Source organism: Camelus bactrianus, chromosome 13 (assembly GCF_048773025.1).
Source record: "Camelus bactrianus isolate YW-2024 breed Bactrian camel chromosome 13, ASM4877302v1, whole genome shotgun sequence".
Taxonomy (NCBI): domain Eukaryota; kingdom Metazoa; phylum Chordata; class Mammalia; order Artiodactyla; family Camelidae; genus Camelus; species Camelus bactrianus.
In genome coordinates, this window is record NC_133551.1 from 21,083,239 (window position 1) to 21,110,898 (window position 27,660).

Sequence of the window (27,660 nt, forward strand, 5' to 3'; positions counted from 1 at the left end):
TAAGGCAGATTGTTGCTGAATATCAGTTTTCCATATTCTTCAAGGTTTCTTAAATGGGAAGGTAGGAGAAAACAAATCAGGCACTTGGAGCTCCCTCCTATCATATACAAAAACTTCTCCACCAGCTTTTGAAAACTCAGTGTCTGCCTGGAAGTGTATCAACCATAATAATAAATAAATCTATTAATTATTTACTCTGTTCCAGATAGCATGCTAAGTGCTTTGGTTATATTATCTAATATAATCCTTACAACAACCTCACAACAAGTAGGTATTATTATTTCCGTGTAAGAGATGAGGAAATGAATATTGGAGAAGTTAAGTAACTTATCCAACCTGTAGGTGGTGGAGCTAGTCCAGCACCCACGTCTAATGACTCCAACCCATTTCCTTAACCATTATGTAATGTTGTCTCCCATTGTGAGCCATTTTTCGCTACTGTTCTTTAATGTATTACATTATTTTGATCTGTGTACGTACATTAATTATTTCTCACCCATTAGAGGTTAAAGAATCTAACTGAAAAAGAAGGGAAAGGAATCTGACACTATTGGATATAAAAGACTTTACCACCATGTTGTAAGAGGGATTGGCATAGAAAATCCCAGGCTTTTCCAAAAACTGAAAATGTTGTACACTTCCTTGCCAAAGTGGAATTCGAAGTGCAAGGCTTGTTCTGCAGTACATTAAATGATACAACAATGATATTTTCATTCACCTTTATATCTTAGAGCCAAGAGATTTGCAGCAGCATGAATTTCTCAGTGAATGGGACATTTAAAACGTTAATTATCCACAGTTTTAAAAGCAAAAGTGAAAATGCCTATTATGAGAATTGCTGAACCAGTGCCCCAACAATCAAACAAGCAGGGATGGAATTATACTAATGAAGAGTCCGTGACTAAAATAATTAAAAGAGAATAAGCATTCACTTAGATCAGTTCTTCAGACAAATAAAGGAAAATATCACTACCATTTAGCATTGCTTATAAAATCCAATTTGGAAAGTCAATATGTAATTCACTGAGAAGATGCTTCAGCATGAACAAGAAGGAGGCAAAAAAAAAAAAGCCACTTATTCGTTTAGATCAATTAGAAACCTATTAGTTCCTTAATATGATTTGTCTATATCCTTTGCACAAAGACAGTCTATAATAATAAAATGAGCCTAATGAGAGTCTTCTAATTAAACCACCTTTTCAATAGGAAAAAAGGAATTTTTTAAAGGAAAGGTAAGAATACTAGAACGTTTCAAAAACCCAACGAGTAAAATACAAATGAAACAAAAACACAGGGGTTGGTTGCCCCCTCACTGAGTCCCAAATGAAAAGCAGCCCTGATACGTCTCACGTTATCAAAGAGAAACGCAGATAAGGGAATGTACCAACAAGTCGCCCCTCACCACACAACTCAACAATTAATCTACGAAGCTCATTTTTACTTCATATCTTCAAGAACAGAATCTTCTAACGTAAATAATGTTGTCTTAACGCGATGTCATCTGCTTGGGTGATACTGTTTTAACCTATGTTACATATTTCACCAACTTTCACAGAAGTCTCTACAAAAGATGTTAGCTATTTCTTATTCATTAAACTAATGATTTTGTTTAAAAGTAGAAACATGACAGCAGAGATAAAGGGAAAACAGTGTACCAATCTATATAAATACGTCTGGCTACCTGCTTCCTATACATCATGCCAAAAAAAGTCTGGATGGATTTTTACCAATTAGGGGAATAAGTTGGGTTGATCTGACTTAAATATAGACTCTTGGTAGCGGCAAATACTGTAGCTCCGCAATGTCCAACATTTGCTCCGATCTCCTTGTGCTATCCTCCTGATACTGCAGTGACCAAAAAGCTTTCAGTTTCCCCAAGTTGCCTTACAGCTATGGGTTCTGGATGTGATTTAAGTTCTGCTGATCACAGGCACTTATGACCAGAATGTAGAACCAACTGAACTGCGAGAAAGGCCAGACACGTGGCACCTTTCGTGCTAGAGCAGGTAGAGCAGAGGTGGGATGGCCCCAGGCTTGGCACTGCTTTAGCAGAAGCAGCATCCTGACCATGGGGCAGCAGCTCCTTTAGCAAACCAGTCCGGCAGCAAGGCTTTGAGAATTCATCCTAGTGTCTGCCTCCTCACCTTAGACACATCCCAGTGTCTTCTCTTGAGTCCTTCTAACAATTTGGGGGCCCATTTTTTATTCTTTTTTGTTTGGGGGGGGAGGGTAATTAGGTTTATTTATTTATCTTTTAGTGGAGGTACTGGGGATTGAACCCAGGACTTTGTGCATGTTAAGCCCAAACTCTACCATTGAGTTAGACCCTCTCCCTTTCTGTAGCCAATTTAATAACCTACAAAGCATCCCTTTCTGCTTAGAACAGCTGCAGCAGATTCTGTTCTCTATAACTGAATCCTAATAGGACAATTTAGATAAAATTCAGCTTAGAGGGGCCCAGGGACAATGAGAGGCCTCAGATCATCAATCAGGAGAGGCACATTCCTTCCAGGGCAACTGAGACTCATGCTGGAAGTGGAGATGGTTTATGTCCTCCAAGGGATGAGCCATAATCCTCCAGATCCCAGACAAATGAGGCACAGGATGCTGACTCCTGGGATTGTCAATCAGGGAACATGGTCCCTCACAAGCTACTCAAATTCGAGTCCAACATTTGGTTGGGCTATTTGGTTCCAACAAAGAGGAACATGCCATACCTAATAAAACACTGTGGACAGAGAAAACAAACACTGATGCAAAAATGGGCCCCAATTCAGCTGTGTTATGGAATCTAACAATAGTTTAATCCAACATCTACCACCTAAGTGTCCCTGCTATTCCCAGAACCAGTTACTAAACTCCAGAGATTATGAAATCTTTATTATCAAAGCAACATGAAGAATTTGGACATGTAAAAGAAGACCAAGGCTTACAGCAGAGCTTTTCAGTAGGTCTCTAGTAAAGGGAAAGGGAAATTCTGTAGAAGCCACTGATTCAATGTCCCATTTGCTTTCACATCTCTGCTGCTCCCTATGAGCCTCTGTTAACCGTGACCAGTCATACAGCCCAGAGAAAACATTTTGAATTGAGGGCGTGGATTTGTGATCCAGCTGCTTCTCTCCTGGGCACCCCATACAGCAGCAGGAAATCATTCATCCACACCCAGGACCTGAACTGACAGATGAGATCTATAAGAAAGCAGTTCTATATTATTATTTTGAAAGGAAACTATTACAATTCCAACTGTTAAAACTTTTGTTTCTAACAAGTGCCATTTAGCTACAGCTAATAAGTCTCCCAAGGAACATGAGGTGACAATAGAGCTAACATACAATAAATAAGGGGGCAATATCCTATGATAAGTACAGAAGTACGTGATGTACCTCAAAGGCCTTGGCAAGTCATTTAAATGTGAAAAACATCTGCGAGAAGAAAAGCTAGTTCAAGTGATGGCTGTTGTAACAGTACCATGGGAATCAGTATCTGGCCAGAATTCTATCTGAATGGAAACAAGGTTTTCAGCGATCTGAATCATCCACGTGATGTTATTTACCAAATGCAAAGAAGCTCAACTTACTTTATTTATTCAGGCAAAGGACAAATAAATTCACAATCAACTGCTTGCTTGAAACTTATTTAAAAGTTTTGAAGTCATGAATGAGGTCTTAAAGTTTTTAATATACCTGTTTAATTTTATGCTTGGTATGAAGTCGTCTATAACTTTCACAGGGTATTAACCATAATTACCTCTGCAGCACTTCAGTGCTCAGTCATTTCTCCTCCTCTCAGGTCTGGAGGAACCTTGGTTGGTTTTGTAGAGTGAGTCATTCGCTCTGAATACTCTCTGAAACCACATGATATAATCCTCAAGTTTCCAAGGAGAAGCTATCTGGGCGTCGTCAACTGAAATAAACTCACACAGCGTGAGAGTTGTGGGTCAAGTTTTATTTGCGGCAAAATGAGGACCATACCCCAGGAGACAGCATCTCAGCTCTGAGAAACTGCTCCAAAGAGGCAGGGGAAGAACTCAGTATTACGTGTGGTTTCCGTGAAGGGGGGACGTGCAGTCAAGCACACATTTAGGCTTGTTAGCTTGCTGCTAGTCACGAGGAGATGTCACTGTTAGTGATTTTAGCGCTTTTCTAGATATGAGGAGATGCAAGAATCTGGGCTCATAAAATATTCTCCTGAAAAGATCGCACTATATGTTCTGCCAGTTTTCCCAGAGCACAGAGCGCCCCATTCCTGACCTCCACCCTGAACTCTCTGAAATCCTTTCAGGGTGGGTTGGAGGTCAGCGGCTGCAGGGGCTTGTGATTTAATCCAAGCAGAGGTAGATGGCAAGTGCCAACATGATCCAGTCCTTCCAGAGGCAGATGGCAAGTGCCAGTTTTTAGTTAGCAGTGTCAAAGGCCCTTTAACTGTCAAGGGGCTGTCCTTAAGTGGGATCACAGATGAGCTCAAAAATCAGGCTGGACAAGTCAGAACAGATACAACAACAACAACAAATGAAACACTTGACTTGCTATTCAGGTTCACATAAGAGGAAGATAGACTTGAGGGAGCAGCCAGGGCAGGCGATGCCACCTGCTGGACAGTCACGGTACATTTTTTAAATTGCCTAGTGAGTTCTGCCATATTGGACAAGGAGATGGAGAGTTTCCAACCAGTGAAATAAGCATTAGATCACCTGGAGGAATCTTTCTGGAAGCTAATTAATTTCTTTTTAACGCTTAAAGCCAGGTTATTAACAATGTTTATCAAGAAAGTCAAAAAGGAGGGCCACAGACAAACTCCTAGGAATTTTAGATCACTCTTGCAAACACCCACCCATCTCTGTTTTAGTCAATATACCTTCTTACTTCAGAATTCCCTTGGACGTCATTTCAATAGAAATTCAATAAACACGTCCAAGTACAAATGAATATTTCATCCCCTGGAAAGGAACATGATTGATTTCATTTTTTAAAATCACCACAGTTACCAGTAGTCTTACTTTCAGTTTAATATTGAGGGGAGCCTCACAGATATTCCCAGCTCATCAACTCATAAGTTAATATGTTGAAATTGACCACTCGTGTATAGAAAAGAATCAAGTAGGGAATATATCCAGGGAATGTATAATCATCTCTACAAACTCACCCCTTTGGCATATAAATTAAGAGTTTCAGTCCAGAAATAAGCCTTCTGAAGCAATATAACTTCCCAATTCATTTCTCAGAACTCAACTTATCTTAGAGCCTTAAAAATGGTTAACGACAAGATTCTATGCTCCATGAAACCTCAAATGCTAATGACATTTTCAAACAGCAAATGGCACACAGAGCATTTGACAATGATCTGCCACTTTCTTTTAATGTGTTTCATTCTTTTAAAAACAAGCCTAAAAAAGTTAGCAATCACCCCTTAATAGTTTATGGAAACATAAACAATAACGACTCCAGAAGCAAAATACCCACAGTCCAAGTCGGAGTCACTAACCCACCAAATCGCTCTCATCGGAAGAAGCTTTGAAGGTTTCTAAGGCCGTCTTCATTCTCCAAAAAATGGTGGGGATATTTTTTCCCCCTTAATCTTTTTTTTTTAAGTCAAACTAGCAAGAACTTATTATTCCAATGATTACAATGCTTTAAAAAAAAATCCAGACTTATTACTACAATGCTTTAAAAAAATCCAGACAAAATTTTAATTTTTAACCTAAAGAGCCATTAAAATCTTTCACCATAGGGTTTCTAACCTAAAAATCTGTCACTTAGCCATTTAAGTCTGCTTCTGGGTCTGACCTCTGTGTAGCTGCCCCCTTACTCAGGCCAAAGAGAGCAGTTAACTGACCCTACAACCGTGCTCTAAAAGTTTTGATCCCCTCCACGACTTTCTTCAGTTGAGTGACTCAGAACACTGCTCTGGTAAAGTATTAACAGGAACAGTTTTGCAGAGAGCTCTGGACATCAAACTCAAAACTAGGTTCAAATCCTGCCTTTGCCACTAACCAAGTATGTGCCCCAGAGCAAGTTATTTCATTGCTTTGGACCTGTTTCTTCATCTTTAAAATGGGGGATAATCATTACCTACCTCGGGGCTCGCTGAGGATGCAGTGAGCTGATCCATTTTCTGTGGCTAGACACATAGTAGGCACTCAACACATTTGCTGAAGTTCCTCATCACGAATTAATTTTTAGTGCTTAATGTATACCAGGCTCCATGCTAAGTGCTGGGACACATGATGAGAAGGACATAAACAGTCCCACCCCCAAAAAGCTGATATTCAAGTAGGGAACCTAGACTAAAAGCAAACTAATAAAATAACTACAAATCACGGTGCTTTGTGATGGAAACAAACAAGGGCTAAAATCAAGAATACAGAGAAAAAGGGAAAAGAGAAGGTCAAAAAAGACTTTTCCAAAAAAGTGGCACTTAAACAAACAACAGAAAGATGACAAGGACCTAGCTAAGCAAATAGGAGGAAGGGTGTTCGAAGCAGAGAAAACAGCAAGTGAAAAAGATCTGAGAAAGATAAGCACTTGGAAGCCAAAAGAAAGTTCCATGTAACCAGAGCACAGAGCTAGGGGGAGCATGGCAAGGAGGAGGGTGAGGCTTTGGAGGCCACTGTAAAGAGCTTGAAAGGGACTGATGGGGTCCCATTTAACGTGGAGCGGAAAGGGTCGTCTGCTGGTGTCCCAGCCAGGGGTCTTGTGCTAGTGCAGGTCAGCCTCCCAAGTACGGAGGCAAGGGGTCCCCATGCACCAGCAGGTATCCAAGAGACCGCTTTTCTAAAGCTTATGTGACTGCAAAAAATACAGCCTAGGAGTCAGGCAGCCACAGGAATAAGCCAGAGGTTCCAGCTGATGAGGTGACACTCCTGCTGGACAACCACAGGCAAGACTGCTGACAAACAAAATCCTCACTCAACGGGGATGATGGAAAAAACAGGGGATCAGATGTGCTGGTTCTGCAAAGGCTGGTGCTCTCTGGTCAATGACGCATGCTTTCTCACGGGACTTGGGTGCTCAGGCGCCACCCGTCACTGTGGGTCTCACTCCCTGTGTGCCACTATGAGAGATCAGGGGTCTTTTGAAGACTCTCGTTCCTGTTGGTCTAAACACTCCATCTAGCTGTAATGTGCCTGCAAGGAGACAAGGGACCATCCTCCTCTGAGCCTTTAAAGACATCTCTCTCCCTCTCTCTGCCCTTCCTCCACATACACACACACACACACACACGCACGCACGCGCACGCACGCGCGCGCACACACACTTTAGCCTTTGTGGCCTCTGGTCTACACCTGGGCAAGTTCTCTATCTTGCCTCCTTCCTCCTTGTTCTTTCTCAGTAGACTCTGTGGGCTTTTTAGTAGAAGCTGAATCATCCAAAAAGTAGTGCCCCTTCCCTCGGGGACAGAAAGGAGCTGAAAACCAAAGAACCACTCCAAAGAAGCAAAAAGTGAGGCACTGACATTTTCATTTTAAAGAAAGCTGAACACTCGTGTCCTGCAGTAAATATTTTCAGGGCGCTCTCGTTACGGGCAGCACGGAGCCTGTTGGAGCAGCCACAGGAGAGACGACGTGAGGGTGAAGCAGGTGACAGGGGAACCGAGGAAGTGGATGTACTTGGGGGGCATGTTTGGAAATACAATGGAAAGGACTTGCTGTGAATTAGACGCAGCAGGTTAAAGAGCAGTAATGTGAAATAATGATGCCATTTCCTGTCAAAGAAAGTTGAGGAAAATGGGACTTTTAAGAAAAATTTAACATTTCATCCTTAAACATGTTAAGGTTTTGACACACCAACTAGAGATGTCAGGAGAGCAGTTGTGGGGGGCTGGTGTATAGCTCATGGTAAAGTGTGTGCTTAGCATGCATGACATCCTGGGTTCAATCCCCAGCACCTCTGTTTAAATAAACAAACAAACTTAATTACCTCCCCCCCACCCCCAAAAAAGAGAGCGGTTGAATATCTGAGTATAGAGCTCAGAACAGAGGCCCAAACTGGTGATAGAGATTTGGCGGCTGAAACTATAAAAATGTTTAAAGCACAGGAAAGGATGAGTCACCCAAGAAGAGCGGACCTGAGGGGCAGGCACCCAGGTCTGAGGCCTGAGGAACACCAGGGATGGAGGTTGGACAGAGAAGAAAGAGCCAGGCATGGAAGGAATGGTGAAGAGGGCAGGACGTTGCAGGAAGGTGGCCACAATGTCCCCATTAGCCCATTACCCTAAAGCAGCCCACCAATCTTCCTCCATCCCTTAAATCTGCAAGATATTATTTCCTCATTTTTTCCCAGTGCCACTGCAGAAGAGGAAGTTTCCTTCTTGTTGTATAGGGAAGAAAGTCTTTGGTTTATTTCATTTTTACAGTTGTTTCCTTTTCACAGGAAAGCTGTTAAAATAAAATTAAGACAAATCAAATTATTTTTACAACCTATCTGAACAAGTGGGTAGAAATTCTAACTTCTAAGAAAACTGCTTTTCCAAAGCTAATTCATCAGAGCTACAATTTTTTAAATCATAAACATTATTTCCCACATATTTTTAGATGACACGTTAAGATAATGAAGCACGAATCACGTTCTGCTCACTCCCCTCTGCAGGAAGGGACCTTGCTAAGAGAAAAACCTATACAAGGAGAATTCAAGTAGCATTTTCACAAGCTTAGCTTTTCCATAATCAGTTGCTCCCACTGAGAGGTCAATCTTCTTATCACACATGTCAATTCCATTCTCCTAAAAACAAAAGTGATCTTTAGAAGCCATTGTTTCAGAGGATCCTTACCTACAAAACTATAAGAGGATAAAAACCTAATAAGGGCAAGATAAATAGCCAATATTTACTCATATCAATGGTAAGCATCAAACACTGCATGCAAACTGAGGCGAAATCATCACATGGGTTAATCCATCATTTGCCACTTGGGGAGTCCATTTCTCTAAGACAACAAATTCTTTTAGCAATACCAAGTTACACTTAGAAGATCACCCATTTAATGAAGTTAAAAGAAATCCTACTCTCATACGTGGCTTTTTCCCATACCACATCACATGCACGTCAGCACTTACCTAACTGTGTTAGAGAGCTTTTTCACGTCTCTGCTTACCCCGATGGATCCTGAGTGCTTGAAGTCCTATCTGCTGCTCCCCCCCAGCGCTCGGCCAGGAGCTCCTGAGAGCAAGCGGGAAAAGGTCCGTGATTCACTTCCACTAGAATCACCCGGAGGAGGGGTCAAAATGCAGACTCCTGGGCCCCGCCTCCAAATACATGGAATTAGCTCATTTGTAAGGATTTCTAGCAGCTCTGATGGGACCTTCGAACGTTATCAAGGCGATGTTGCATCCGAAAGGCGTAACCACCTGGGGCCTCCAGGCTGGTGTTTCTTCTACTTACTCACACAGTTGTTTGGAAATTACTGCCACAAAATCAGGTGAATAAAGTGTCACCCTGGGTAAACCTCAGTATAACAGAAACAGCTTATGACTGTTCTGTCTCAGAGCACTGTGGTCCTGGGTATCTCATGTGCTTTTACTGAATCGAAGCAAATAATCTGGGGATTTTCAAACTAAGAGACCTTAGAGGTTATACCTTGTTACAAAATATGCTGTGAAAAAAATATACCAAAGACACGTTAAAAACATAAAGGCCTGAACAATCACATGTATTACTCCCATCATTTATTTATACAAAACTAGAAGTCTGACATTTAAAACCCCAAATCTTTATTGTTTTCAGGATAAAAAGCATTCATCACATTTTTCATGAAAAGGTTTTTATTTGAGGAGTTATATTTTACATATAAGAAATATAAAGTTATTAAAGCTTTACAAATAATTTACCTTTTGATCAATACGTGAAAATTATACATCTGTAAGCAGAAATACAGTAAATACTACATTTTTAAATAATAAAATATAATTTATAATTTCACATATTAATAGATTTCCAACATTCAATCTCACAAAACATTTCAAAGTATATGCTATAATTTTTATAAAAGAGAAAATACTTTCTTTTCAAAATAGCGTTTTACCTGTATGTTGTCAATACTATACTATATGCATGACACAAACAGTTCGAAATATAGAATGTTTACTAAAAACTGTCCTACAGAAATTTTTCTAATTTCTCCTTTTTGTTCCTATCGCTTGAAAATATTCATGGCTGAACTTCAGTCTTATAGAGACATAATGTCTCCAGTTGAAATAAAGACGTTCTCCTCAGCTTCTGCTTGCCCTCCTAGCAGACAATAACCACGAGTCATTTCTCAGAACTAGGTTTTCAGGTAACAAGTAGGGACAGGCTGTGCCATTTGTACACTTCACAATCTTAGAAACATTGTATAACCAGGACATGTGTAAGCACTTGAAATTACTCTGATACGTCTTTCAATCTGCATCAAGAACATAATAAATGTGCATTTTACACAGAGCACTGGTACTTGGGACTGTGAGCTGAACAGCATCTCCCTCTTTATTCACTCATTGCAAGAGTAATTCAACTGTCCTTTTAACCTATCACTTCCGCCAGAATAATAGGGTGCTGTTGGTCCCGCATATTTTTAGACGTACCGCAGAGTGGAAGGGTAAGCATCTGACCACTCTTCTACATCTCTGGCAGATACCGGCACTCTGTTTAAAAGAACCATTATTTTGAAAACTCCATTTGCAGATAGAATTCATTCTGCTGCTATGCTAGGGAGGCAGTGATAACTGAAAGAACCCAGGAAGGTGCTCTCTACACTTGCTGGAGGCCAGGCAATAACATGGACCCAGGCAAAATGTGCTTTACTTGGAAAACATCTATTCATTAAATTTATGGGGGAAAATACTGCAAATTAAACATCCTTTGGAAAAATTTAATTACCTCTATTTAGCTAATTATCTGTCACATTATAATACAGGATACAGCAGCCCCAAACAGAGGTTAACTAATGACAGCCTTTATAATTGAATTCTTAAAGGGTTTCACATGGTATAATTACATAACTATATTTTTGAAACATCATAGAAACCAAAAATGCACCCATCAGTAATCATCTGAATGTCAGACTTGATCAGAGCCAAGCTACGTTCAAGCCCCCATTGAACCCAACTTTTAATCATCCTTTGCGTTCTCTCCAGAAAAAGAAAAACAGAGTGTGCTTGGTGGCCCCTGAAAGATGCTGCTCTGCATGAAAGGGAATCGAGAAAAAAATAATCAAAAGAAGAAAAAAAGGAATAAAGCAATCATCCTGCACTGGGGGAAAAAAAATTCTTACAGAACAAGAGAAAACAATACAGGCCTTCTGCAAATGTTTAGTGGTGCCGATGAAATGGCACTTTTTTTTTTAATGACTTCATCTCCTTGTACCAGCAGAAGGCAGCCTCCCCTTGCCAACTGTGACAACTAAAAAGAAACCCTGTTCCTTTTGTGCCCTGAGAGTTTTACCAAAAGGCACAAAGTTCACAGAGAGATGTATTTTCAGGTAAGAGAACAAAATGATGTAAAGAAACTGACCTAGTTATCAGTTTAGCAACAGAGGTGAGAGAAAAAGATATTTCAAGGAAAAACCTATCGTTATTAAAGCACCCGTGCCCAGCTGACACCCTTAATGATAACTGCCCACTTAATGCTCACAAGCAAGTTACAACTGCAGCTGTACATGGCCATCCGAACCTTACACACCAAAATTCTAGAAGGATCATGGTGAGCACAACCACTTGGTCAATATGAGGTTCCACAAATCACAGGGAATCTGCACCCAGTGTCACTCTTCGTGCCCAAAAGGGACGGAGAACCGACAGCCAGCAATAATAAACGATGACTCGTCACTTCAACTCTAACATCTGGTGCCAAGAAATTCATTTTTTGTTTAAATATTTCTGTGAGCCTTCTAAGTCATCCAATAACTTTCCCATCAATAGGAACATCAGCTCTTTTTTCGTATGTCCTTCTACGAGAAGTGGATTAAGAAGTAATAGGTATTTGGGGACCTCCAAAAAAAAAGAATTAACAAGTAGCAACTATAAACAAAAAGGTCCTACAGGATAGCATGGGGAACTATAATTAATACCTTGTAATAACCTATAGTGAAAAAGAATATGTGTGTGTGTGTGTGTGCACGCGACTGAATCAGTATGCTGTACACCAGAAATTAACACAACATTATAAATCAACTAGACATCATTTTTTCTTTAAAGTAGCAATAAATTACTACCACCTGGGCTGGATCCTACTTCCAAACGATGGGCAAGGGCAATAAGACAATCCACATTCTATAAACCATTCTCGTTACATATTAATGACTAAAACAATTTCTGTGCAGGTTTCAGGTTAATGGGACAAAGAATATCAGCTTCATGGCACTAAATCTACGTGAAAAGGGAGTGAAAGGCAGTAAAAGTGAAGTTGCACCAGAAAACAAGAGCGTTATCTGAGCATTAGCCCAGCATGAAAAGGGACCGGCTTCTGATTTCCTGGAACACAGCCCGCACAGGTTATGATTTCTGATTACCAGGGCAGCAGGCAGCATTTTCCAGCTAACACTTTAGAAGAATGCTTGGTCATACCATGCTCTGCCTTATTAAATGATCTATGTTGAAACCATTCATTTCCATCTCTCTTACATCAGTAAAAATGTCAAGTAAGACTGGTAAGACGGGCATTTACCCTCAATTTTCTCAATAATGTAAGGTTTTAGAGAGAGTGCATTAGAACTCTGAAATAATAGGCTAATATATTTTCTCAATTTTCCCTTCCCCTTTCATTTCCCCTGGGGGGGCCTCTATTTCTGATAGTATCTCCTCTAAAGTTTAGGGGGCCTAAAAGCATTGCTCTTTAACCCAAAAAAAAAAAATGTTCTCAAACATAGTTATTTTCTGAGTAAATATCTTTCAAAAGAAAACTTCTACAAAGATGATAAACCTTCCCTGCACTGTTTATAAAGGGTAACATAACAGTGGGGATGGGTGGAAAGGAAATAATGCTGTAAGAACTGCTAAAAAAAAAAATCAAATAGAAATGGTTTCTACCCTTTCTGCCTTTTTCACCTTCTTCTCCACTTGCAAATGCACGCACAACACAATAGATTTCAGCAAGTTTAAGAAGCAAGAAAGCAATTACAAAGATGCAAATAATAAAATTCAATCAATCCTTGTTTTACAAAAAGAGACAGCTGGACATCAGGAGGCTGTCGGAATCTTCCTCCCCTTAATTCAGTAGATTTTTTTTTTAATGTTTCTAGACCTCTAGTCAGCATAATTCACATTTCATGTCCTGAGCATATCCTGTTCAAACTAGTAGAACAAAATGAAGATGTTATAAGGGAAATTATATACTCTAATCCTAGTTTCCACTGCATTGAGATTATATGTGGAAAACAAAACATGGCTGTCGATGGGGAACAAAATCATCTATCTAGAAATACTCCAGAAAAACAACTTTGAAAAAGTCCTCGAATGAATGTTAAAATTGATCACATTTTAGGCAATTTATTTTAAGCATACTACATATGCATTAAAGAGTGCCCAGAAATCAAAATTGTATTTCAAAGAATATATTCTACACACATAATATCAAACCGGAGTCCATAACAGTGTCTAAAAGATCTTACTTTTATTTTTTAAAGCAACAGTGGTTCATTCCTCCAGAGACAACTGTTCACATCATGGTCATCCTCGTTTGGCATCACCAATGACGCCCCACACATCAAAGACAAATTCATCCGGGAACGCGAAGTCTCCAAGAGTCTCATCAAGCGCCACAGCGAACTCATCCGGATTATCTTTGTCCTTTCCAGCTTCAAACATTGTGGTGGCTATCAAAAAGAATTTTTTTTAAGTTAATGATACATGAAACAGCATCAGAGGGCTGATTTAAAAATGTCACTATATTTCTAGTACAAATTAAAACAATAAGATACTCTGCATCAATCACATATCAGCGCAGGAAAGATTTTTTTTTTTTAATCAACCTGCCCGCAGCACCCAAGTCTGCAGCTGCGACCCCCGCCCTCTCCTCCATCGTGGAGCCCGTTAGTTGGGAACTTCTGGAGTTCCCGTGTATAGAACAAGGGCTCCTGAAAGGAAATCCGCTGGCTAATCCCAACAGAAGACTCAGAACACATCCCTTCCCCACCTCCCCACAGGCACTGGCTCTCTCTGCGCTCCTTGCCAGTCCCCCACCCCCAACCACAAAAAAAAGACAAAGGGTAACAGTTTGCAATGGGACCATCAAGCTAGGGAAAAGGAGAAGATAGCTGTCTACTCATGGAATCAAAGTAACTTTTTTTGAGCCTCTTTCCAGTTCAGGATAGAAAGTGAAGGCGGTACCCTTGCTCTGTTTTTCTAATAAGTTGCCTGAACCCCATATTTTATGCCTGGGGAACCAGCATCTTCAGGATTCCCATGGGACCTGCCCCACCTGGCTGGGATCCCATAAGGCTCACTGGTTTTTTTTTTCTCAGCCCCCTATAAGCACCAGCTGCCAAGAAGAGACAGTGTGGATGTGATTCAGGACTTGGGTGAAGAACCCCCAGATAAAAGGGAACCATCAAAGCCCAGCCTCTCTTTTCCTTTCAGGTTCGGGTTGAACAAATCAAAAGTTGTATGATTTCTCTGAATGAGCCGAGAGGTCTGGCCTTTCAGCTAAAATTCACTAGGGCTCCTGAGAGTATTTATTCTTCATCTCAAACAGCTCAGTCCTAACACAGATAGGCTGGGGGAAGGGAGGAGATATGGCCCATAGGAGGAAGGGCACCTCAATCAGAGCAAACGTGGGGTGTGGATGGGGCGACCTGGGGCAGGGATCAAAGCCCCAGTTAAGGTGAAGAGGGCTTCCATGTGACTGGATAGCCTGGTGCAGGGCACAGAGTCCAGGTGCAGTGGGGAGGGGGAAGGGGCGAGGAGGACAGCAGCCACGCTGATGAGAGGCTGGTCGCACACATGGAGACGGATCACATAAGTGTATATATATTGAGTCATGGGAACCACATTTTTTCACTGTCAGAGAAAGGTGAATAAGAGAAGGGAGAAAGGTAGAATAAAGACTGCAGAATTAGAAATGTAGAGAGCAGTGAAATATTTTTTTCAAAAGATTACAAACTGTAAAGGTAAAGACATGAACACACACATCCTTCAATCCACTGCGGGGGCCTGGGAGCAGTGACACCCCAACAGCAATGAGCACACAAAACACCCAGATCTTGTTTTTCTTTTTTTTAACAGAGATACCAGGGATTGCGCCCAGGATCTCATGCATGCTAAGCACGCACTCTACAATTGAGCTATACCCTCCCCCAAGATCTTGGTTCTTAAATATCATTCTCCACTAAAAAAAAACCAGATTTCCTCAAAGAAATGGCTGATTCCAGGTCTGGAGCAGGCATAGTACAATATGAACCAAGAATATCTTCTGCCAGAAAGTAAGAAAGTATCCAAAAAAATGGGAACATTGTGAAAAAGACACAGAAAACCGAGTGTAAGAACTCCCACTGACCACATGAGGGACAATTTGAGCATCAAAATAAGTAGTAAGGGTAATAGATTATAGTTCCATTGAACAAAACAAGAAACTATGAATCCATAATGAAATGAGAGGCTGATTGACAAAGAGGTGAATGGATGGAAGATTTGGTTGGTTGATTCATGGGAAATGGGATATTTACATAGCTTCAGAATCTCCCTCCACCAAATGCTTATTACAGAGAGAACAACCTCACAGTGAAGAAGCTTAGCAAACACCATCTAAAACAAGTCATCAGCATAATTGAATCTCTTCTCTTCGGCATCACCCCCCTGTCTCCTACCTTGCCCCAGGCTTCAGCCATGACCCCACAAGTTCTCCATTTACCATCAACATAGAAGCAAAGGAAGAGAGGTCCTCAACCGCAGCTGGACCCTCTGCTCCAGCCCAAGGGCCCAGTCAAGTTTATTAAAATTTTCACATATACATTTTTAACTATATGCCAAGGCTGGCCAGGATACAGTAAAGCAAACACTCAAATACACCATTTGACTTTGTAGATATGGCTTCTGAAAAACAATCTGGCAACAAGTAGCAATCTTTAAAAATGTTCACATCTTTTGATCTACTAATATTTTCACTTCTGGGAATCTATACTGCTTTTTTTCTGGTTTTATTATGATATAACTGATATAAATCACCATAAGTGTTAAAGGTATGCAGCATGATGATTTGACTTAAGTACATCATGAAGTGATTACCACAATAAGTTTAGTTAACATCCATCATCTCCAAGAGATACCAAAAATATGTATTTTTCCTTGTAATAAGAACTCAGGATTTACTCTCTTAACAACTTTCAAATATATCACACAGCAGCGTTAACTATAGTCATCATGCTATGCATTACATCCCTGGTACTCATTTATCTTATAACTGGAAGTTTGTATCTTTTGACCACCCTAACCAGCTTCCCCTCCTCCACCCCCAACCTCTGGTAACCACAGATTTGTTCTTTTTTTCTAAGAGTTTGGTTTTGGGTTGTGTTCCCCACCACCACCTGCTTTGTTTTGTTTTTAGATTCCACATGTAAGTGAGATTTTACAGTATTTGTCTTTCTCTGACTTATTTCACTTAGCATAATGCCCTCAAGTCTCATCCATGTTGTCACAAATGGCAAGATTTCCTCCTTTTGTGGCTGAAGAATATCCCATTGTATGTATATCTCAACTTCTTTGTTCATTCATCTGCCCATAGGCACTTAGGTTATTTCCACTTCTTGGCTATTGTGAATAATGCTGCTACGAACAAAGGGGTGCAGATACCTCTTCAATATAATGTCTTCATTTCCTTCACATTTAAGGGAATCTATACTTTTTTTTAAAAAACCTTAAAAACAGAAAAGAATTTAGCATAAAATTTTTATAGAAAAACCTAAGGAGGGTGTAGCTCAGTAGTATATAGTGTGTGCTTGGCACGCATGAGGTCCTAGGTTCAATCCCCAGTACCTACTTTACGAAAAAAAAAAAAGAAAATTTTTTTAAAAACCTAAGAGGCAGGGGTTTTTTAATAAGCTGTAGAATCATTAAGCTACCTCTAGTTTGATGAAATATAGTGGATAAAATATTTGATAAAATATTTCAAAATAATTTTAAACCATACTTATGACTAACTTTGCAGTAACTTGGGGAAATCTGTTTCTATATTTACTGAAAAAATAGTACATAAATTATATGTTACAATCACAACTGTTTTTACAAAAATCTCTACACAGGACGGGTAAAGGGAGAAGTGTATGTTAACGCAATTATAATAAAATATTTACGGCAGAATTTAGGTGCAAGGTATAGGAGTACTCACTAAGAAGCCTTTCAACTGTGCTGTATGTTTGAAAACCATAATAAAATATTAGAGGAATCTCTACACAGACAATGGAAGAAAATGTAAAACATAGTAGATACATTCAAGTTGGAGAAAAAATTTTGGGGGTTTTTTAGGTTTTTTTGGTTTGGGTGGGAGGTTTTGTTTTGTTTTGTTTTTTGTTTTTTACCTCGGGCTTGTTTAATGCAGTAAAACTATGCTTGAATTATAAACCCTGTAAGCTCATGGGTAACAGCTATATTTTGGAAATTGTTTCCTAAGCCATTAAGAGACACTCTAGGGGAGAGGGTATAGCTCAGTGGCAGAGTGTGTGCTTAGCATACACCAGGTCCCGGGTTCAATCCCCAGTACCGTCATTAAAAAATAAAATAAAATAAGCAAAACCTAATTACCTTCCCCAACAAACAAATTTTAAAATGCGCAAAAAAATTTTTATAAAATCAAGAAACACTCTAATGTCTTCAGCTCTTCGAACAGTCATAGTATTATAGTCAAGAAAGGAGGAAAGCTGCCCTCGGAGCGCGTTTCCCCAGTGAGAGGAGAAACCAAGTGCTCAGGAAACAGGACTTCACTGATAGTCCCCACATACCTGGAGGCTGTGTGTCCCCCCTCGCCTTAGGCGGTCTTGCTTGGCAATCTTAGCCCCAGCCCCAGCTGAACCATGCCGCGCTGCAGAGAAGTCCCAAACCTTTGCTTCCACCCCTGAATTCTCTCACAAGTTCCAGGAAGAGGGCACAAGTCTTCTAGCTTGTGTTCTGTTAGCATCTCAACCAGCACGTCCAGGAACCAAACACCACGTTCCCTTTTAAAGAAATTGCTACTCCTTCGCCCACTGTCACCACTGCCATTAGTGATGCGATCACTCTCCCTGTTCCTTTCTCTTCCTGCCTGGGTACCAAATGCTGCCTCCCCTTGATTCTACCTTTGCAATCTCTCTAATCCACTCCTTTTCATTTCCTCCTCACTGCCCCCATGCTGTTTCCTTCATCTCCAAGTCTAGTCAGCAAACCCTCCCCCAAAGGCACTTGAGGTATCTCTTCCTAAAGCCCAGCTCTGATCCTATTTGGTAGTGAGACAAGAGGACCAGGAAGCTCCCTTCCATTCTCTGAGACTGCCTGTGTCATTCCCATATGTGAAAATACTCCTTGGGTCACCAGTGCATATCTTAAGAACTCTAAACCCTAGTCCGTCATTCTGATTCAAAGTACCCCTGGTGCCCAAATGGCTGTACTTCTCTGCACTAATGCTGTGCCCTCATAAATCTGACCACTCACAACGCCATCTTTCCTCCTTCCTACCTTTGCCCAGGATAACTTCCTCCTAATCACCAGCTCCACCATCTAAACCTCTCTCCGTCCAGACTCCTCCCTCCATGAAACCCTGTGCCCCCAAGCGGAAGCGGTACCTCCACTCCCCAGAGCCTCCTGCCAGTGCTCTTCACATTGAACGTGCGAACAGTCGCCTGGGGTCTTGGTGAAATGCAGATTCTGGTTCAGCAGCCCTGCGGCAAGGCCTGAGAGTCTGTGCTTCCAACAACCCCCAGGCAATGCTAGCCCCGGACCACACTGTGAGGAATAAGGTCTCACGGTGCCTGTTCAGCATTGCTCTGCGTTGTCATTACTTTCATCTACATGTTTTCTCTATTAGAGAATAAATTCCCAACATGGATTGAACAGCTTACTCAGTCCCTTACGCCCAGGGGACCCAGCTGAGTGTCTGACGTGTAACGAATGCTGGTACATGGATTGGTACAGGAAGTCTCTGTAATCACTTAAATACTTTCTGCCCCCGCACAGTTCGCACGCACTCAGAGTGAAGCCCAGAACTCTGAATCTGTAGCCAGGATGGGAAAGAGGAGTAGCCACAACTTAAAATGCTTGAAAAGTAGGCCTCAAGTTCAGAATTTTGCTTAGTCTACAATTCTAAATATTTCTCACGGGGCCTACAGACAGCATTTATTGAGACAGTTACCTACAGACTATACTGACATATGGGTGATATACAATCTCATTGAGGAAGGAATAAGATACACATAGATTAAAAAATACAAGAAAACCTACAGGCTATTCAGAAGCGGAAATTAAATGCTCTTAAATGTTGGAGGGAACAATGACAGGGACCAGACGTCCACTGATGGACACTGAGTCAACCAATCTCTCATTCACACACACAAACACACACACACACACACACATACACACACGCATTTGGCTAAAAGAAACGACTTGGTACACAGTGTTCTGGCCCCTCGGCAAGGTCAGCAGCATTGTCTAGAGCGCTGAGCCCAGGAACAGTGCATCCTGGACCTGCCTACCCTGGCATGCACTCTCTGCTCTGGGTTCCTTAGTCACCAGATGAGAAAAAGGGTGGCGTACGTCACCCATACGATGATCTCACAGTCCAAACTGTATAATTTCACTCATGCACTTGTGCTGACACAGCAGAAAATCGAGAAAAACTCCCACACCAAATGCAGTCCCAGAGCTGGTCAGACATCCCACACGTTCGACCACTGTCACTAGTGATAACTGTCAGTGACCCTTGCTAAGGATGATGACAGCCATACCTGTTATTTATGACGTGACAAACTTTATACATGTTATTTAATTTAATGCCTTGGCAACTCAATAAGGCTGTTTTTGTCAAACCCCTTTTACAAAGATATGGAAATTAAGGTTCATAGTTTCATAATTTGTCCAAGGGCTAAAGCTTCAAAAATGACCTTGGGACTCGGCCTCCCTGTGAATTCACTATTTTTGAGTCTCTCAACAAACATTCACCAAGTATTTACTCTGGGAGAGGTACTGAGGTAGGAGGTGGGATTAAAAACTGAGTAAGTTATCTGCCTTCAAGGAACCTCTGGTCTTGTAGAAGCAACAAAAATACCAAGTTAAGCAGCTTCACACTTGTGCTGAAAATGCTGTATGTAGCACAGTGCTCTCCATACATCTTCTCAAAGCCAGTAATTTGCTTGTATTATTTTAAAAGAAATTAAGAAAGGAACATGCTCCGAACATGTTATGAATTTTTGCTAATGCATAAAGTATAAACATAAAATTTAAATATATTTATGGGAGAAATAAACTGGCATAATTATATTCTTTTTGATAAAAAAAATTGAGTCTGATTTAAGAGAAAAGGAAAAGAAACTTAAGCAAATGAGATACTTTTTAGAAAGTTTTATTATATTAACACAATGATAGCTACTAAAATACTTTAAATCTGTTAACTATAATAGATCTGCAATATGCTGCAATAATATTTAGCACCTGAATACAACCTGGCAAAAAAAACATTCTACTGAAAGAATTGTTGCTCTTACGTATTGTTATATAGCAGCTAAGTGCTGACCTCTAGTGGCTATATTGAGAATATCTTTATATCATTACCCACTACTGAACAACTTTTACATCGTTATTAAAGACAAACTTATTTTGCTCAATCTATATTTTCCACCAAGTTTTTAAATACTTAAACATAACTTTTAGATATAAGATGCTACTATAAGTGAAAAATCTTGGTATGAAAGTCCCAGAATTGGATCTCAGCCTTTAACTTGTTAGCTGACTTCAGACAAGTTACCAAACTTCTCTGAATCTGTTCTCAAATCTATTAAATAGCAAATAATAGGATTTAGATAAAGATTAGTTACCACCATTGCTAATTTAACCATTAAATCTGTAACTGTATCTCTTTCTATGTAAGGTCTTCAGCACTTACTCTCCTTAAGACTTTTTCATAAACATCAACCCATTTCAAGCAACTCACATGAGTCAAACATCAAAAAATACAGCCAATGTAGATTTTTTTTTAATGCAAATCTACTTCCAGAACTTCATTGGCTTTACATGAGAAGGATGACTTTCTATGGCATTCATTGTTTTGAATCCACTGAAAAAAGAAAATCACCCTAGGAAGAAATGTAATTATCTCTAAATAACATTATCATATACTTTTAAAAGAGCTATAAATGATTTTATAGGAAAAAATTACTCAGAAGCTATCATTCAGACTTCCTTTCCACACATTTCTGGATCTCTTTATAAATAAGAAATCCTAAAATTCTGAAATTTCTAATATAATCTCCAAATTCGTAAATTGGTATCATCAAAAAATATTGTAGTTTTATATACAATTTACACAATTGCCTTAAATATTCATTAAGAAGCTTATATGACACAGCTTTTCATTGAGTTAGGTCAATCCCACATAAGGTCTTATTGGAGTCGAAGTCTTCCAGAAACCACTTTCCCCCGTGGATAACATTCCAAGGCAAGCCACGTTGGCTGGCTTTGGGTTGTTTGTGGACTAGTTCACAACTGTACACCCAAACAAATCACCATCACCCCCAAACAAATCACCATCACCCCCAAAGCTCCTTCTGCATAGACTCATTTGAATTGTTTTCCATTTTCAAACGGTAAATACATCTCAAAGCTTTTCTTGATGATAGTGTTTTCAGTTTTAGTCATTTTACTGCCATATTACTCTTTTAAATTTTTAACAAAACTTACATTAACAACTTCAAAATAACATCATGTCAGTTTAATTAAGACTTAACATTCCTGAAAGCCAAGAAACACTGGAAATACAAACAAATATATTCATTTGCTGAATCAATGTCACATTTGTGATTCATATTTCATGCTAATCAGATCTGAATAATGAGAGAAATTCCTAATTTAACAATGGCTGACATTCTCCAAATAATTACTTTCCTTAAACTTTACCTCCCTAGGTGACTGATCACATTGCTAATCGTGTATATAATGATAATGAGTTTTTATGCCATTGGAGGAATTTGCAACAGTTGATTAATTAACTTTGTAAAGGGATTACTAGTTAATTTACAAGGAATTTATGAAGAATGTTTAGTGCCCTGAATTTGTCAGAGTGAAAGAAAATTGATCCTCAAAGAACTGTTTCTTAATTCATTTATAATTACTTGTACCACTGCCCAAAACTCTTTCCTGTATATTTTTCATAACAAAAGATTTAGTATTAAATATAATTTATTTAACTATGCCCAATTTATACTTAAGTAGCTATAAGATCTATGCCCAAAATTCAGTTCTAAGGTTGAGCACTGCTTTAAGTGCTCACCTTCGGAAAATGCGGTTCTCCTAAAGATTCAGCAACTGACAGGCTAGTTCCTGCATCTTATACTATTTATACGGGATACAATTTGAAAACTTCTCAACTGAACAGAGATACATTATTCTTCCAACAAATACTACCTGAGTTTAAGAGCACTGCCATCGCTAAACCCCCTTTTCGCTCATTTGCATGCTCATCTGCATAACTGTCACAGGCCCACATCATTTATGCAAATCTCTATATTTTTCCATATACAAAAGGACTGGGAGAAGCGTTTTAAACCATTTGTTTTCTATAGGATTGTCTCAGCTTTGACCTCGCATCTGTGTGTAGCGAGGATCTATTATTGCAAATTTTATATTTCTCTTTAAGGAGCTAGAAAAGAGTACGACTTTTGTTTTCCATGACAGACATCTTCTTGTACAGCCAACACAGAAGTTTTATTTTTAAAGTTAAGGCAGGCAAGAAAAAAATAAACTCGGAAGGAAAAAGGAAGATGAGTGGAAGCAGAAAAGAAAGAACGGGTTTTAAATACTTCTAGCTGAGGTGGAGTAAAATACTTTACCTGGCAGCAAGTAATCAAAACAGTCCACGTCCTTGACTTTAAGAAATGTATTAAGTACCTGATACAAACACACAGAGACGCATGCAGGCACCAACCCGCCCACCGCTGCTGTGCACACTCACTCTTGCCCCACCCAGCACACGCCTGCCCTTCTTCAGGGAATGTTTACCTTGCTTCTGCATGGAAGAGGCCAGGCCCTTCACCGTCTCAGCCCTTGTATTTCAGAGTCACTCTCTAGTCCATAAGTAGAACTTCTGACCCAGACCTACCCACCTCCCGGGCCTCTGTGACTGGCTCACTTGAGACAATCAGAGACAATCCTGAGCGTTTTCTTTGAAAGACTCGGAAAGGCTTTCCCTCTCTCCCACTGTGTTTGCCACCAAGAAGATGCAGAGGGGGGAGCCGTGGCTGTCATTTTGTCTCTATGGGGGGGTGGGGACCTGGGGCTGCCAGGGGATACCACGAGGACCTGAAAGGAAGCCAGAATTGGGAGGAGAGAAACCACACCCTGATGACAGCACCAAATCTAACCATTCTTAAAGCCAGGATCTACTTCTGGATTTTCAGCTGTAAGAACCAAAATATTTCTACCCCTCTTTTTTCCCTTAAGCCAGTTAGAATTGTTGAGTTTTGTTTCATTTGTTATTTGCAACGGAGAGAATCTTAATGGATAAATCAAGGCTCTGACATCCTAATGATGACATAATACACAGAAATTCAACTGCTCAAATGCCCTTATTAGTCATATGCCAAGTGTGTCCACATTCTTCATATTTGATGCAGTGTTCACAAGATTTCAGTAACCTTATTAAGTGTGGCACAACTTTATCATAATAAATACACAATTTGTCAATTAAATCTGATGTATTAACTAATGATACTTTTCATACGTATCATTTACTAAACTTTTTCATATACTTTTAATATATATATATATATATATACACTGTGAAATAATTACCATAATATTCTAGTTAACATCCTTCATCATGTATGTTTTTTAAATCCATAAGGTAGCCTATGAAGGAAATATAATTTGTACTTTATAGATAAAAACCTGAAGTTTAAAATAGTTCATACAATCCAATATCCAAAAAAGCAAACAACTCAATTAAAAGTGGGCAGAAGACCTAAATACACATTTCTCCAAAGAAGACATACAGATGCCAACACATGAAAAAATACTGAACATCACTAATTATTAGAGAAATGCAAATTAAAACTACAGTGAGGTATCACCTCACACCAGTCAGAATGGCCATCATCAGAAAGTCTACAAATGATAAATGCTGTAGAGGATGTGGAGAAAAGGGAACCTTCCTACACTGTCAGTGAGAATGTAAATTGGTACAGCCATTAAGGAGAATGGTATGGAGGTTCCTTAAAAAACTAAAGATAGAGTTGCCATATGATCCAGCATCCCACTCTTGGGCATCTATCCAGAAAAGATGAAAACTCTAGTTCGAAAAGATACGTGTACCCCAATGTTCAGAGTAGCATTATTTATAATAGCCAAGACATGGAAACAACCTGTCCATCAACAGATGACTGGATAAAGATGTAAGATTATATATATATATATATATGCGCAATGGAATATTAGCCATAAAAAAGAATGAAATCTTGCCATTTGCAGCAACATGGATGGACCTAGAAAATATCATACTAAGTGAAGTCAGACAGAGAAAGACAAATTATTATATGATGTCACTTACATGCAAAATCTAAAAAAAAAATAGTAATTTATTAAGAAACAGACAGAAACAGACAACAGACATAGAAAACAAATTTATAGTCACCAAAAGAGAAAGGGGGGATAAATTAGGAGTATGGGATTAATAGATACACACTACTATATATAAAATAGATAATAAGGATTTAACTGTGCAGCACAGGGAACTACATTCAATATCTTGTAATAACATATAATGGAAAAGAATCTGAAAGTAGATATATATATATATATAAAAAACAGAATCACTTTGATCACTTTGCTGCACACCTGAAACTAACACAATATTATAAATCAACTGTACTTTGAATTTAAAAAGTAGACAAAATAAACATTTTTCCTATTTTTAAAAAAAAAACTGAAGTTTTGAAAAGTTGACTTGGCTTTGAGGCCTCACAACTAGTAAGAGGTAAAGGCCAGGGTCTTCTTTTCATTTTTATTTATTATCTTTATTTTCATTATGCTTTTCATCACTCCACAAATACCTTCTATCTCGAAAAGCATAACTGACTATAAATGCAAGGGAAACAGATAAGCATTACGTTCCATCAAATTAAGAAAGGGAAGACTTTTTTAGAGTATGATCTTACCTAAATCGATATCTCGAATTCCTATGTACAATTCAAGAAGATCGTCGACCTTTCCAATGGCCTTTGCTTTGGTTTCAGAGGGCTGTATCAGAGAAGAGAGAAATAAGGTTATATTTGTATCTTGAACGCCGAGGCACACACAGGGGGAAATCTGACATGGAGCCAGCTCTTGTATGCTTCAGCTAATTTGAATCTCTCTTGAAGTCCAGGAAGACTTCAGAAAGAAAGTGGCTTAAGAACTGTGTTTCCAAAGATGAACTGGCATCAGATAAGCAGGACGAGGCACTGCAAGTAGAAGGAAATAGATACGCATGGTCTGTGTGACGTTCCAGGGTCTGACAAACAGTACAGCACGTTAAAGAGACAGCAAGACGTCCAGTGTGATGGGAAACACAGTGCCAGACATGACTAGATCTTAGGAGCTCCTGTGTGCCATGAAAAGGGCTTTGGTCTCTATCATGTGGGCCAGGGTTTCCAAACCTTTTAACAGCTCACCCCAAGAGTAAAACACTCTGAACACACACCCCTATTGTTTTTATTTAATTTTACTGTACAGTAGTTCCCCTCATCTGCGGTTTTGCTTTCCTCAGCTTCAGTTACCTCAGTCATTTGAGGGCTGAAAATATTAAATGGAAAGTTTCAGAAATAAACAGTTCATAAGTTTTAAATTGTATGCCATTTTGAGTAGCGAGATACAATCTCACACCATTCGCTCGATCCCAGAATCCCCAACCATCTACATCACCTGCTCCTGACATCCAACCATCAACATCATCAGGGCTGATGATCTGGGGTCACACGGAGCAGGTGCTCCTCCCTCTCACGTACAGTCAGGTGGATAGTAGCCTGATGCTACGTCACAATGCCTGCGTCACTCACCTCACTTCATCTCATCACACTGACATTTTATCATCTCACATCATCGCAAGAAGGGTGAGTACGTACAGTGAGATATAAGAGAGACTATGTTCACACAAATTTTATTATAAAATATTTTATAATTGTTCCATTTTATTATTAGTTATTGTTATTAATCTTTTACTGTGCCCAATTTATAAATTAAACTTTATCGTAAGTATGTATGTATAGGAAAAACAATATATTTGGGTTCAGTACTATCTGCAGTTTCCAGCAGCCAATGAGGGTCTTGGAACGTGTCCCCGGAGGATAAGAGGGGACCACTGTATGCACTTTAAATCAATTGCACATGTGTTATCATACTGATGCATTGTGTACCTTATCAAAACACACAAACGTCAATTTTATAAGGAGATGATGAGATAATATTTTTAAATAATTTTCATTTTATGTATTAATGGTACCAAAGCATTTTGTTCTTCCTAAAATTATCATTAAATAGTTTTTGCATTGAAATTATTAATTAATTTAAGTATTAAATTTCAATGCAAAACATGGTTAGATATATTTTATTATTCTTTTAAAATCTTTTTTGGTAGTATTTGGTAATCTGGTTCTACACTCAGTTTATTTCAATACCTGGTTATAAAGGGCTTCATACCTGAGAAAGAAATTGCCCAAAGATGTTAAATACTCAACTGCCAAATGTCCAACTCAAAATTACACTGCAAAAATGCATAATATTTTAGATACCACGGTAAATGTATGTTGCTTTGTAGTCAAAGCTTATTTAAAAATATACATTTTATTGCAAATAAATTTTTGTATTTCCTTGATATTATTGCAACTTTCTCATATTTATATTTATATTAACTAAGCCTTTATGACAATAAGACACACAATACACCACTCTTGCCTGCTTTACAGTGTATTCTGACCGGTCTGTGTAAAGCAACAGGCTGTGCAAGGTGTTTACCTTGGTAGCCACCCGGCCACGTTGTAAGTTACTGTAACAAGTATCAGCGCTTCTCGTACAAAAACGGCCGCTGGTCTCTCACTGTTCTAAATAGATCTTGATCTCGTCACTCTTTTTCCATTCACATTCTGACCGTCTGTGTGCAGTCCTGATTGTTTTTAATTGAAATATAACTGACATATACATTATCTTAGTTTCAGGTATATAACATAATGATCTATGTACATATTAATTAAAAAATCACCACAGTAAGTCTAGTCAACATCCATCACCACACAGAGTTACCATTTTTTTTCCCTTGTGATGAGAACTTTTAAGATCTAGTCTCTTAGCAACATTCAAACATATAACACAGTATTACCGACTGCAGTCACCATGCTTTACAGTACAAATGTATACAGTAAGTATAAAAAAGTCCTGAGGAGGGCTTATTTACAACTGGAAGTTATACCTTTTGAGCCACTTCACCCGTTTCATGCACCACCCCCCAACCCCCTGCCTCTGGCAACAACTGATCTGCTCTGTTTCTCTATGA

General features: G+C 39.3%; 1 protein-coding gene across 2 annotated transcripts in view; it reads right to left on the bottom strand.

The window, feature by feature from the left end:
- Window positions 1-13,556: 13,556 nt before the first annotated feature.
- Window positions 13,557-27,660, bottom strand: part of GIPC2 (GIPC PDZ domain containing family member 2) — a 75,594-nt gene continuing 61,490 nt past the window's right edge. For both annotated transcript variants that reach the window (XM_010963357.3, XM_045522941.1), the window contains exons 5-6: window positions 25,292-25,373; window positions 13,557-13,780 (exon numbers count right to left, since the gene is read on the bottom strand). In XM_010963357.3, the coding sequence (XP_010961659.1) occupies window positions 13,635-13,780; window positions 25,292-25,373 (228 nt within the window). In that variant the 3' untranslated portion in view covers window positions 13,557-13,634. The remainder of the gene's footprint in view (window positions 13,781-25,291; window positions 25,374-27,660) is intronic.